The sequence below is a fragment of the Petaurus breviceps genome, unplaced genomic scaffold, assembly GCF_028583685.1.
Source record: "Petaurus breviceps papuanus isolate PSGF00001 unplaced genomic scaffold, PetGlider_PUasm1.0 90925, whole genome shotgun sequence".
NCBI classification, from domain to species: domain Eukaryota; kingdom Metazoa; phylum Chordata; class Mammalia; order Diprotodontia; family Petauridae; genus Petaurus; species Petaurus breviceps.
The window spans coordinates 31,367,600-31,382,267 of NW_027187380.1; the positions used below are offsets into that span (position 1 = coordinate 31,367,600).

The 14,668-nt window shown below is 39.9% G+C and overlaps 1 protein-coding gene across 10 annotated transcripts in view; it reads right to left on the reverse strand.

The window, feature by feature from the left end:
* TNRC6C (trinucleotide repeat containing adaptor 6C) overlaps positions 1-14,668 on the reverse strand; it is a 280,735-nt gene that overhangs the window by 107,419 nt on the left and 158,648 nt on the right. For all 10 annotated transcript variants that reach the window (XM_069076734.1, XM_069076736.1, XM_069076735.1 and 7 more), the window contains one exon: positions 721-3,324. In XM_069076734.1, the coding sequence (XP_068932835.1) occupies positions 721-3,324 (2,604 nt within the window). The remainder of the gene's footprint in view (positions 1-720; positions 3,325-14,668) is intronic.

A 14,668-nucleotide genomic window follows, 5' to 3' on the forward strand; every position in this document is an offset into this window, starting at 1 on the left:
TGGTGATTTTCTATGACTGCCTAGTTTTCTAGATAAGAGGTATCAAATACATTGCAGCAAAATTTCTGAGTGCTGTTAGAATTAGATTAAAATTGGGAAATGTTTAACAAAATAATTAAATAAATGTAGATAGATAATAGATAACATGCTGTTTTCTATTTGAGTTTGACACCAGTAGAAAATATCCCATGATACAGCAGAATTTTAGAAAAAAAATTTCAGGTATACTAGAGGTTCTGATGCTAATAATATATGATTTTTATTTCAAGAGTCAAAAGGTAACAGTTGTATAAAATTCATGTAATTTTTATGTGGTTAGTTTATTTGAACAAAAAAGTAAGATATCTGTACAATGACACTAAAATTATTGTGGTGATTTCCTTATCCTTTAGTTGAAAGGATCTACTTTGTGTTTTTCAAAAGACTTAATATTATCTACAGAGGGTTGGGGGAATGACAGTTGTAGGGTAAGCTCTATAAACTAGTCAGCTAGTGATACTACCAGCTGGAGAATTCTGTTCTACTGATAAACCTTGCTGGCTTTGGTAAACTTCTATAAGTGCCTCTGCAATTCTTTGTATTTCACAAATGCAATAGCACCTACAAGAAAGTAATTAAATACCTTTTAATACTTATGACACTATATTTGTACATGCATACTATATGTACTGAGGTGAAAAATATTTTCTATTTTCAGAAAGTATAAAATATTCTTCATACCTGGACCAAGCAGCGGAGATCGATTGAGCTGAGTGCTTGACTGGTGTGATGGTAGATTTTCAACCATGTTTGTGTTGCTATTGGTGGTGGTGGTGGTGGTAGTGGTATTGGTTGTGGTACTGCTCTGGATTACAGGATTGTTTCTATCCCACATGTTTACAGTTTTATTGTTGTAGTTGCTTGGGTCACCCCAAGCTGAGGTACCATCATCAATTTCCATCTTACGTCGAATGGAGGGGGGAGAAGGTTCTTCCCAACCTGTAGCCTCACTAATGTCCTTCTGTTTGGCTGGTACTGGCCCACCAATCCATCCTGATCCAGTCTGTTTAACAGAAGCAGCTCCTCCCCAGTTACTCACATTGTTGTCTTGGGGTTTATTAGACCAGTTTTGCTGGGGACCAGGTTTTAAGGACTCCCCCCAATTTGTACCTGGGTTAACCTTAGCATTTGTGCCACTACCCCAACCACTGGTCCCAGATCTTGTATCATTCCAACCAGAACCTGATCTGTTATTGTCAGCATCCCATCCTGATCCATTCTTTTTTCCATCATTCAAATTTCCAAGGACAGATGATGAATCTGTCCAATCTCCCCCCCCTGAAGTCCAGCCTGGATTGGATTTTTGTCCATCTCCCCAGTTTTGAGATTTGGGTTTCTGAGGTTCACCCCAGGTAGGTGATTTGTCCCCCTGATTTACAGTCCCACTCCAAGCATGGCCACTTTTGGCAGCAGCATTATTGACAGCAGTAGAGCTTATTGAGTCCCCCCAACCCCCGAGGCCATTTGGTGCCTTGTTGTTGTTGTCTCCCCAACCTGTATTTGCTGGAACAGCAGCGGAGGGTGAGTTGACCCACCCAGATACTGAAGAGGTATTTGTACTGTTCATGATGGACCCATCATTCTTCCCCCCTGAGTTTGAAGGCTGAGTAGTAGCACAACCCCAGGCCTCCGTCCCATTGTCATTTTTTCGCTCAGACCTAGGGGATTCCTCAAATTCCCAGGCAGTGTTTTGCTTTACAGGAGTCTGTCCCCAACCAGTATTGGACAGTACTCTTGGGTCAAGGTCACTCCTTGGCAACTGGACTTGCCCTTGGTCTATAATTCCTTTATCTCTCCGGCGATTCTCTCCAGCTCCTTCCCTCCCAGTGCTTCCTTCATTTTGACTTCCAGAACTGTCATTACTTCCTTCACTTGTAGCAGTGCCAGAAGTGCCAGCTTTGGCCCAAGAGTTCAGTTGTTCAGTGCCCTGTTGTATGGCAGGATTCTGGTTGGTAACACTAGGGTTATCCCACCCCATTGTTCCTTTCCCATTGATGTCATTATTGGAATGCTGGTTTTGGGGTTTTCCCCATTCCCCATTGACACCACTTGAGGTGCTACGGCTGGGGTGGCCCCAAGCTCCAGAATGCATATTACCAACACCATTGCTGCCATTGCCCCTTCCCCAAGTGAGAATTCCAGGACCAGCAGGAGGCCCTGAATCCCATGCATTTGCTCCATTCCCTTCCTTTTGCACAGCTGGATCTGTTCTGCTGGATCCATTTTGTTTAGCACTTAATGCTGAGTTCACAGTGTCTCCATTCCCCTGACTGAACCCAGAATTATTATTTCCTGTGGCAGGATTACCTGGGGACATTCCCCACACTGAACTGCTAATTCCTTCACCACTGCCCCCACTGACTTGAGAAACTGATGATCCATTAGCACCAGGAAGGCCTTGCAGGTGGGGTGGGATGATGGCTCCTATACCGACAGCCATCCCCCAATTCGGCAGTCCATTTGTCTGCATTGCATTGATAGAGTTTGGTGAAGAGTTCATAGGGTTAGTGTTATTTGGTCCATCAGTGTTAAGGTTCTGAGGTTGTACGCTGAAAGACACATTCTGAGAAGTGGACGTTTGTGGTTCTGTGCTCTCTTGAGGCAGCAAGTTTCCCCAAGCACCTAAAGTGCCTGTTGGGTTCCCATTCTGGTTGCCCATATTTTGACCTATGGCACCGACTGGACTGCAAATACTGGAAGGGTTGCCTGTTGCCACAGTTCCTTCATGTCCAAGTACAGGCCAGGCAGCTGGGTTGGCATTAGGATTAAGGTTAAGATTAATGCCAGCATTTGAGTTGGAAGTACCCCAGCAGTTCTGACTTCTACTATCTCCAATCATGTTGTCCATTTTTCCATCCCCACCACTGATAGAGCAGTGAGCTAGATTAGAGTTGGAGCCTGTGGTCACACCCCACACTCTAGATGAATTTCCATTACCATTTGCTCCACCTGCTCCAAGGGCACTCTGATTAGAAGTGCTTTGGACGAGTGCTCCATTTGCGCCATTATTGCCATTATTTTTCTTTGTATGTCCAGTGAAGTTGCCGTGGGCACTCCCTGTAGCCATGCTACTGTTCTCTGGGCTACAGCTGGAGGCAGAGTCAATGTCTGTAGTACATTCTGAAGCAGATTCAGTCTCAGTTAGTGTAATGGAAGGCCACGCCTCCTTGTCAGTCCTATCTATTATCACTTTATCCCAGGTGCAGTTGGCTTCACTTCTAAAAGTAGGCTGCTGTCCCCAGTGGGAATTTTCATAATGGTCTACTAATCCACTGTGACTGAGATCTGAAAAAGATTAAATAAGATTAAAATTAGGCTTTTTTGATAATGTTAGTGAACTAATTTTTTTGTATGTTGAGGGAACTTCTGAATTTCTGATATTTAGATTTTTTATTATGAATGACAAATACTATAAATCAGTGGTTTCTAACCTAAGTAAAAGGATTGTTTTTTAAAGGAAAAAACTTTATGACCTCCCTTTCCCATACTTGTTAATCACAGAGAAAAACATGATAGAAAGTTACTATAATAATAGCAAATGTTTACATAGCATTTACATTGTGCCAGGCACTGTGTTAAGTACTTTACAATTATTATTCCATTTAATCTTCACAAAAACCCCAGGTGGTAGTAGCTATTATTACCTCCATTTTACTGATTAAGAAACCGAATCAAACATAGGTTAAGTGACTTACCCTGGATCACACAGCTAGTTAGTATCTAAGGTCACATTTGAACTTAGGTGTACTGACTCCTGGACTAGTGTATTAGTAAGTCTTTCAAAGGAATATATATTTTGCCATATTCAGTATTACCTATATAAATTTGTAAACAATGTCAGAGGTATATTCAGTCTATAGAGGGTGAGTTTGCTTATTTTTAATGAGTCAGATGACAGATCCCTTGCAGCAACTCCACAGGTTCTGGTCCTTAGGTTGAAAACCAATACTGTAAATCTCTTAATGAAAGTCTTCTAGACTTATCCTACACTCTGACCATATGACTGTTTATTACAACCTATAACTTAAGACCACTAATTTTTGCACTTAAAGGCAGTATTGCATAATGGATGACACTGACCTCAGAGTCAGGAAGACTTGAATTCTAGCCCTATGATACCTAAAGTCTGTGTGACCCTACACAAGTCACAGTGAACCTCTCAGGACCTTTGACAACTCTGAAAGATTATATATTGCAGAGCAACTACAACAGTAGAACAACAGATCTGCAGTGATTGAGGGAGTTTCTTGAATTAATGAAATCACATATCAGGTCAAAAAATTTTTTTCTCTCATTTTATATTACATTTCTCAGGTTGTACAAAAGTTCTTTGGTTTTTCTGGTTGTTAATTATGAGACATCAATCAATTACCCCAAATCCCTCAGGGCAGGGACTCTTTTTACCTCTATATCCTTAGTGTCTTGAAGGGAAGAAAAAGGTTGTACTGGCGCTTTACAAATATTATCTTATTTGATCCTCATAACATCTCTCTGAGGTAGGTGCTGTTATTTATGTTCATTTTACAATTGGGGAAACTGGGGCAAACAGAAGTTATGTGACTTGATCAGGACACAGCTAGTAAGAGTCTGAGGTAATATTTGAACTCCAGGCCCAGCTCTCTATCCACTGTGCCAGTAGCTGCCTCTTGAACATATTAAGCATTTAATATATGCTGTTGAGATTCAAGAACTATGTTTAAAAATATTAAGTGACATTGGTATCTTTAAGATAAATGCATAGCCAGAGCTACTCAATAAAGTCTGTATTACTTTTATCTGACTTAATTAGTAATTGTGATTAGTAACTGTTTAGTCTATATGACAATATAGTTTGGTCTCATTAGTAGAAAAAATGAATCCTCCCCTGAAGTAGTTGCATTATTTGAATTCCAAAAGCATATTTCCATAGGTCTGGAACCAATGATCACATTTTACATAATTATACATCTGAATAATGTAAATACAAATACTTTTTATACTTCTAGAGAGTTCATCATTCACACTAACAAAAGACTTGACTGTATTAAAATTCCCAAATTTATTCTGAGTAATTCTATATACTTTAATTTTCTCTAATCTTCCAATAAGTCATTGCTTAAGTGCAGCTCTACCAGGGCCACACATCAAGGAAAGATGTTGAGATCCCTTGGCTTACTGATATTCTAAACTCTGTGATTTTTATCCTAAGATAGATAGAGACTTAATTAAGCCCTTATTATATGTCAGGCACTGTGCTAGGTGCTAAGGATACAAATTAAAAGCAAGCAAATTCACCAAAATGATTCACTTTGTCTTAGCAAGAGGCATACAACTTCTCCTAAATGTTGTTTTCTATTTACAAGGCTTTTTCAAAACTCAGCTCAAATGCCAATTGCCCCCTTCCCTATCACCATCCCCAGTTGCTGGAGGGGCTAGATAACAGATATTGATAGATACTGATATTGTTATCTTGTATGTACTCTGTATGTATCTTCTATATACATATTTATGTGCATGTTGTAAGTTCCTTGAAGGTAGGGACTATTTCTGATTTTTGGTTAGGACACATATAGTTAATGTGATACTAGAAGGTTCTCTTAGACACCTACATAAGTGTATCATGGTCTACTAGTGGCTAAATAAAGGGTGAATTAATCAGGAGCTTCTTATAGTCCTAGTGGGATAACTATTCTTTAAATATACCTTAATTAAATTGAATTTTGCAGCCTGACAATGATAGATGGGATGTGCACAAACCTAATTTGGAATCTCAGAATGTTAAACCTAGAAATCTTAGAAATGGTCTAAATCAACATTTTCATTTTACAGAAGGGACACTGAAGTCAAGATAGTTTAAGTTACTTGGCAATACTTACAGAGATAATAAGTTATGTAGATGTGATTAATACTCAAGACACCTGACACCCAGGTCAATAGTCATTTGGTTGCTTACATATATCGACCAACTATACACAAAGGGTTCAGAATGACGATTTCAAGCAACATTCTTATTTTCTGTAGTAAACAAGATTTAGTTGTTCTTAGAACATCATCAAGCTGCTTCGTGAAACTCTGAAGCACAAGTCCTTCCATGCATGGATTTATAAAAATAATCTATATTCCATGGGAGTCTACTCAGGTGATTGTATAGGAACAGGAGAAATATCATATGCAACAAATTCTTGACTTCAAAGAGATCACTGTATTTTGATAAAATACTGAGAAATGTCTAACTCAAATGATCAATATCGCAGGATCCTGTGGAACAATTCATGTTCCTGCAACAGTCATCTTCCAACTGTAGCTATCTAGAAACCAGGGTTCTAAAGGAGAATAAAAAAAAAGCTCAGTGAAAGAAGAAATACAAGGTAAGCTTTAGCACCTCTATCAGGGAAGGAATACATTATTATTATTGATACTCTTCCTCATAATAGAGGCTCATATTTATATGAGTTGTCAGTTTATAAAATGCTTTTTGTAACAACTTTGTAAGGAATGTAGCTTAGATATTATTCCCTCCATTTTATGAATGAGGAAAAAGAGAAGTGAGGTGATTTGCCCTTGATTAGGAAAGCCTCTGACTCCAAGTCCAGAGGTTTTTCCACTACAGAAGGTTGTCACTGGGTTTTGACCTCCTAGGAACAAACAACTGTGGGCTCTGGGCAGGTAAAAAAAATCGCTTTACTCCAGGCTAAGAGATCACTACTCCTATTGGGTAGTGATTGGTCTTCTATGTGCTGATTTTCTGATCTCAGATACTGACTCCCTAGAACTAAGGTACTAATATCATGTTTTGTATCTTGGCTAACATTCCCAAGTTTGATAATTTCCTCAATCATATTCCAGTATAATATCAGCCCTAATGCCCATTTGTTGAATTTAATTCAGTTTGACAACCATTTATTGATACCTTATTGTGTTATAGGCATAATGACACAAAGGCAAACATGACAGTCCCTGTCCTCTGGAAGCTTACCTTGTACTAGAGAGAGAAAATAAAATGCAAATAAAGTAATTTCAGAGTGTGTGTGTGGGAACTCATTGATAACTGAGGTGGATGGAGATGAGGAAAGATGTCTTAAATGAGGTGGCACTTGGAAAGAGGCAGTTATTCCAAGAGGAAAAGAGGGAAGGAAATCATTTGAGGCATAGGAGACAAATACGACATATACAGAGGAAAGCAAGCAGGCCAGTTTAGCTGGAATACTGTGTGTGTGTGATAACAAGAAACAAGTCTGGAAAGACAGTTTGATGCCAGATTATGAATGACTTTAAATGACAAATGGAAAGGTTTTGGAAGGGTTTGTATTTCACCCTATAAACAACAGAGAGCCACTTCTTGAGCAGGAGAGTAACATGGTCATACTTAAGCTTTATTAGTTTGGCAGCCATATGGAAGATGGACTGGAGAGGGGAAGAGACTGGAGACCAATTAAGAGACTTCTAGTCTCAGCTATAATCCCATTTTCTGCAAGAAGCCCTTCCCTTATCCTCCTTAAACTTAGTGCCTTCCCCCCAAGATTACCTCTGATTTCTCCTTTATACACAGTTGTTTGCATGTTGTCTCTTCCACTAGACTATGAACTCCTTCAGAGCAAGGAGGGGTTTTTTGTTTCTTGTTTTTGGGGGCCTTTCTTTGCATAACCAGTGTTTAGTAAGTAGGAACTTTATACATTCTTGCTGCCTATCACCACATTCTAGGTTGGAGGTAATGAGGGCATGAATTCTGATGGTTGTGGTATGAGTAAAGAGAGAAGGGGATAAATTTGAGATAAGAGGTTGGAATGAACAAGACTTGGCAACTGTTTGGTTACCAGGAAGAAGAAAGGGTTGAAAATGACCCCAAGATTATGAATGTGGGTAATTGGAAAGATAGTGGTATCTGACAGAAATAAGGAAGTTAGGAAGAAGCTTAAGTTTAGGGGGAAAGATGAGTTCTATTTTATTAAAAAAAAATTTTATTATGCTTTTTGGAGGGGCAATTGGGGTTAAGTGATTTGCCCAAGGTCACACGGCTACAAAGTATTAAGTGTTTGAGGACAGATTTGAACTCAGGACCTCCTGTCTCCAGGGCTGGTACTCTACTCACTGCGCCACCTAGCCACCCCCTGGATGAGTTCTGTTTTAGATATGCTGAGTTTGAGATGCCCATGGGTCATTAAGGTGGAGAGGTACAGTGGGCTGATGGTGATGGGAGATCAGAGCTTAGATTAGAGACACTAGGACAGGGTATCTGGATGTAGGAGTCATCTACATAAGAAATAATAATTGAAGCCACATAACCTGATGAAAATTACCTAGATCTAGACAGAGAAAAGACACCAGGAAAGATCCCTGAATATGACTATGAGACAAAGGCAATAAGGCAGTGGAATGAGGAAGAGCTGGGTTCAAATCCTACCCAAAACAGACCAATTGTTACAAATGGTTACAATTTCTCAGTGCCTCAGACAACCATAAGACTAAATTGCCAGTCTGCACGTGTTGTGGGAGATTCTGTATATTCTTTGAGTTCCCTAAACTAAATAAATCACAGGTCCAGACCACTTCCTGCACTTGTCCCACTCAACTTAAAAACAAAAACGACCTCCTCCCCTCCATACATGTTCATTTTGGTTGTTAAATCATCAGAGAGATCTTAATATATGTGTATAAAAAGTTCATTTATAAGAGCTAAACCCTATTAATGGGAGCTTTGTTTAAAAAAAAAAAAACTACATAAAGAGAACTATCCTATCCAGCTGCATCTACAACTCAAAAGCAAAAGAATGGGATGTGTGGGAAAATCTTGATATTTTAAAAACTTTTACCCTAAAACTTGCATAAATTCAAATTTAATGTCCCACTGGCTGCCCTACATTCTCTTAATGGGAAACTGAACTCCCTAAATTTCACCTTCAGTCAATCACATTACCTCTTCCATGTACGTCTCTGAAACTATGCTGACAGTCCCTCAATGAGTTAAGGGGTCATGGAAGTACAGCAATGATAAAGCATGTAAATTTGATTAGATAAACCAATTTATGCTTGTGGTTCAGCTTCTGTTTGCATTTTAACCTGGCAAGAATGTGCTAACATTCAATTCAAGGTAACTGATTATATTCAAAGATTATAACAAAGTAGAAAAATCTTCCCAAATAAATTAAGCATCTTTAAGGAGCCCTAGTGAAAGGAGGTTGGAGGGTGGATGACCTTGAGAGCATGAAAGGACCACTGGATATTTAGAGCTAAGAGTAAAATAAGGGGTATTTCCTGTGGAGGAAGAAGGTCGACCACCTCAGGAGAAAGTATTTTCTTGTGTTCAAAGTAACAAAGATGTAGATTCACAAGTGCCATTGGGTAAGAGAACACCTAGGAGTGCAAGAAGAGAGGAACAGTGGTTGACTGGTGAGTTACCATTTGCTGAGAAGGCTGGAAACAACTATTTACTGACTTAATAGAAAGATATACCCTATAGTGCAATATCACTGCATTGCAAGAAATGATACATACAAGGAATTCTGAGAAATATGGAAGAACCTGCAAGAACTAATGAAGAGTGAAAAGTAGATACAGGAAAATATACATGATAAATAACAGTTATGCAAATGAAAATACTAAAAGTAAGCTAAACTCAGATTAAATACAGTGTTTCTAGAAGACAGTTAATGAAATATATCTCCTGATTATTAAATATAACTCCCTACTTCTATAAATAGTGGGGGAGATACTATCAATGACAAATGTCACATATTCTGTCAAAGATGTGTCATTAGTTTTGCTTAACTACTTTTGTTAGAAGAGAGGCTGATTCTGTGGGTAGATAATATACCCGGTCCCTGCCAGCCTCCTTCACTACTGCCCACTAATATAATCCTAGAGTGCAGTGAGGCATTCTATGAATGAAGGAGTTAAAGTCCCTTGTTAGGCCACAACTGTTTTCAAGTTTGTAGGTACTGTTTTCAGCTTAGGGCACCATATTTTAGGAAAGACAAAAACAGAAGACGGTGACCAGGACTGTAGAGGCATGGAGCTCTTGGCTCTCTTCTCTTCTCTTCTCTCTCTACAGTAACTTCACTTGATCTCATCAGTTCCCACAAACTTAATTACCATCTGTATTTTGATGATTCTCAAATGTACCTTTCCTGCCCCAGTCTCTCTGCTGACCTCTAATCTCACATTTCCAATTAGACATGTAAAACTCAAAATGTTCCAAATAGTTCATTATTTCCCCCCTCCCCTAAGCTCTCCCCTTCTCTTTCCTACCTTCTTTATTAGTACAGAGGGCAACCCCATCCCTAGTCCCTCAGGTTCACAACCTACAAATCACCCTTAATTCCTCACTATCTCTCACCATCCATATTCAATCTGTTGCCAAGGTCTGTCAGTCTTGCTTTTTCTAGGATAAACCCCCTTCTCTCTTCTGATACTGCCACCCCTCTAGCACAGGCCTTCATTACCTCACACCTTGCTTATTGCAACAGCCTGTTGGTGGGCCTGCCTGCCTCAAGCCTCTTCCCCATTCCAATACATCCTACATTCAATTACTACAGTGACTTTCCTAAAACACAAGTTGATCATGTCACTCCCCAACTCAATAAACTCCCGTGGCTCCCTATTGCCTCCAGGAACAAATAAAAATCTCTGTTTGGCATTCAAAAGCCCTTCATAACCTAGCCCCCTCATACTTTTTTACTCTTTTTATACCTTACTCCCCAACAGGTACTCTTCAATCCAGTGACATTGGCTTTGTGGCTCTTCTGTGAACAAGACATCTCTGGGCTCTGGACATTATCTCTGGCTGCCCACATGCCTGGAACTCTCTCCCTTCTCAACTCTGACTACCTACTGCCCTGGCTTTCTCCCTGCCCCACCTCACCCCCCAATTTATTTACTTTTAGTTTTCAGCATTTATCTCCACAAATGAATTTGTGGAATTCCTGCTCTTCCCCTCCACTGTAATAATTTGAGTTACACATTTTCTCCCCATTTCTCTCCTACCCCCACCCCAAGATAGCAAGCCTACTAAATCTGCCTTCCCCAAATCTGTTCTCTCTTATATCCTTCCCCAGCCCCCCAACTTTCTAGTAGGGCAAGATGGATTTCTATACCGCAGTGCCTGTATATCTTATTTCCCAGTTGCATGTAAAAAACATTTTTTTAAACATTTGTTTTTAAAACTTTGATTTCCAGATTCTTTCCCTTCTTCCCTCCTCACCCACCCCCACTGGGAAGACAAGCAATTCAATATAGGCTATACATGTGTAGTTACACAAAATGTTTCCACAGTAGTTATGTTGTGAAAGACAAACTATATTTCCCTACATCCTATACTGCTCCCCCCCCTTATTCTATTTTCTACTTTGACCCTGTCACTTTTCAAAAGTGTGTGCTGCTAACTACCCTCTCCCCAATCTGCCCTTCCTTCTTTCATTCATTTCTTCCCCCTTATTCCTGTCCCCCCTACTTTCCTGTAGGGTAAGATACCCAGTTGAGTGTGTATGTTATTCCCTCCTTAAGCCAAGTTCAGTCAGAGTAAGGTTGACTCTTTCACCTTTCTGCACTTCCCCTCCATTGTAACAATTTTTTCTTGCCTCTTTTATGCGATAATTTACCCTATTCTATTTCTCCTTCTCCCAATATATTCCTCTCTCACCTCTATTTCTCCTTCTCCCAATATATTCCTCTCTCACCTCTTAATTTTATTTTTTAGATAACAACCATTCATATTCAACTCATCCTGTGCCCTCTGACTATGCTGTACATATACATATATATATTTATACACACAGACCTCCTATAAATACATATATGTATGTGTATATATATATATACAAACACATATATATTCGCTTCAACTCTCCTCATACTAAAAAGTCTTATGAGTTCCAAATTATTGTTTTTCTTTTTTTTTCATTTTTCAAATGCTTTATTAACTTCTGATTTACATTATTAATTTCCGCCAGATTTTGAGTTACAAATTTTATCCCCGTTTTTCCCCTACCCACCACCCCAGAATAGCAGTCCCACAGGAAATCCCCTCCTCCAATCTGCCCTCTCCCATATCTTCTCCCATACCCCCTTAGACATTTCCAGTAGATGGTGGATCTCTATGCCCCAGTGCCTGTATATCTTCTTTCCCAATCACATGTAAAACAGTATTAATAATAGTATTTTTTATTTATAAATTTTAAACATTTGATTTTAAAACTTTGAATTCCAGATTCATTCCCTTCCTCCCTTGTCACCCACCCTTACTGGGAAGATAAGCAGTTCAGTATAGGTTGTACATGTGTAGCTAATGCAAAACATTAACATAAAAGATATATTGTAAAAGACTGATTATATTTCCCTCCCTCCTATCCCACCTCCCACTTGTTCTATTCTCTATTTTGATCCTGTCCCTTTTCAAAAGTGGGTGCTTCCAACTTCCTTCCCCCCCCAGACTGCCCTCCCTTCCATCATCCCCCCTCTCATCCCCTTCCCCCTACTCTCCTGTAGGGTGAGATACCCTATTTAGTGTGTATTTTATTCCCTCCCCAAACCAAATTCAATGAGAATAAGGTTGACCCATTCCCTTTTGCCTTCCTTTTCTTCCCCTCCATTGTAATCATCTTCCCTTGCCTCTTCTATATGAGATAGTTTACCCCATTCTGTCTCTCCCCATCTCCTCTCATTATATTCCTCTCTCACCTCTTAATTTCACCTTTTAAGTATCACCCCTTCCTATTAAAGTGGTCCTGTGCCCTCTATCTATGTCTACCTGTAAACATATATACACATATTCACATATGTATTCATACGCCCATATACCCTCCGATAGACATATATGTACATATACATATACATATATATATATATATATATATTCCCTTCAACTATTTTCATGCTGAGAAAAGTTTCATCAGTTACAATTATCGTTTTTCCATGTAGGAATGCTAAAAGTTCAAATTTGATAAGTTCCTTATGGTTTGTTTTCCCTGTTTACCTTCTCGTGCTTCTCGTATCTGAATGTCAAATTTTCTATTCAACTCTTGGTTTTTCATTAAGAATGCTTGAAAGTCCTCTATTCCACTGAATGACCATATTTTCCCCTGAAACAGGATACTCACTTTTGCTGGGTAGGTGATTCTTGGGTTTAATTCCAGCTCCTCTGCCCTCTGGAATATCCTATTCCAGGCTCTTTGATCCCTCAGTGTAGAAGCTGCCAGATCCTGTATTATCCTGATTGTGTTTCCACAGTATTCAAATTGTTTCTTCCTGGCTGCTTTTAATATTCTCTCCTTGATCTAGGAATTCTGGAACCTGGCTATAATATTCTTAGGAGTTTTCTTTTTGGGATCTTTTTCAGGAGGTGATTGGTGGATTCTTTGAACCACTATTTTGCCTTCTGGTTCTAAAATATCAGGGCAATTTTCCTTGAGAATTTCTTGGAGCATGATTTCTAGGTTCTTTCCCTGATCATGGCTTTCAGGAAGTCTAATAATTTTAAAATTATCTCTCCTGGATCTATTTTGCAGGTCAGTGGTTTTTCCCATGAGATATTTAACATTGCCTTCTATTCTTTCATTTGTTTGGATCTGTTTAACAGCATCTTGAGTTCCCCTAAAGTCACTAGCTTCCCTTTGCTCCAATCTAAATCTGAGGGAACGATTCTCCTCAGTGAGCTTTTGAGATTCTTTTTCCATCTGGCAATTTCGGCTTTTCAAGGAATCCCTCTCCTCATTGCCTTTTTGAGCCTCTTTTGCCAATTGAGTCAGTCTGTTTTTTAAGGTGTGATTTTCCTCAGTCAGGCTGTTGACTCTTATTTCGTAATTTTCTTGCATCATTCTCATTTCTCTTCCCAATTTTTCCTCCACTTCTCTTATCTGCTTCTTAAGGTCCTCTATAGCCTATAACCAGCTCATATTTTCCTTTGAAGTTTTTGGTGCAGGAGTTCTGACTTCACTGTCTTCCTCCTGTTCCATCCTTTGCTCCTTTTTGTCCCCAAAATAGGAGTCTAATATTGGAATCTTCTGTTTGTTTTGCTTCCTTTGTCTGGTCATGTTACCCCTCAGTCACTTGACCCCTTGGATTTTTGCCACAGTAAGACTCTGCCTCCAGACAGGGGAGCTTTCTTCCCAAATGCTGGGGTTTTCTCAGCTGCCAGAGGTATTAGTTGGGTGCCCTCTCTGAGGCCTCCACATGCTCTAGCAAGCTGGTAACATACCTCAGGACCTCCACCCTAGACTGCAATCTAAATCCAATCAGGTTAAAGCAAGAGCAATTACCCCTCAGACTGGTTGCTTGGTCCCCTTACACTCTGCAGGCCAGGAGCTGAAGTTGCAATGTGGCAAAGGCACAGTGTCTCAGCATCTTCTTGCCCTAGGGGCAAAAGCTGACGTACTCCCACCTGCCGGGTCCCAAAGTTCAGACTGCACTGACCTCACACTTTGTCCTTCGCATCTATGTGTTGATGAATCTGGAAACGGCCACAGCTGCTGGTGATCTGGAGTCCCTCCAGCTGGCAGCTGGGCAGGCCTGGCCTTGGCTCCCAGAGCGCTGTGCTGGCTGCTTGCTACTGGCCTGCTGGGCTGTCCTCAGTGGGAGGTTAGCTTCTTTGTCATTTTGTGGGTTCTGAAGCTCCAAAGTTTGTTCAGAGTCCCCTTTTTACATGGATTGGGGAAGGTGG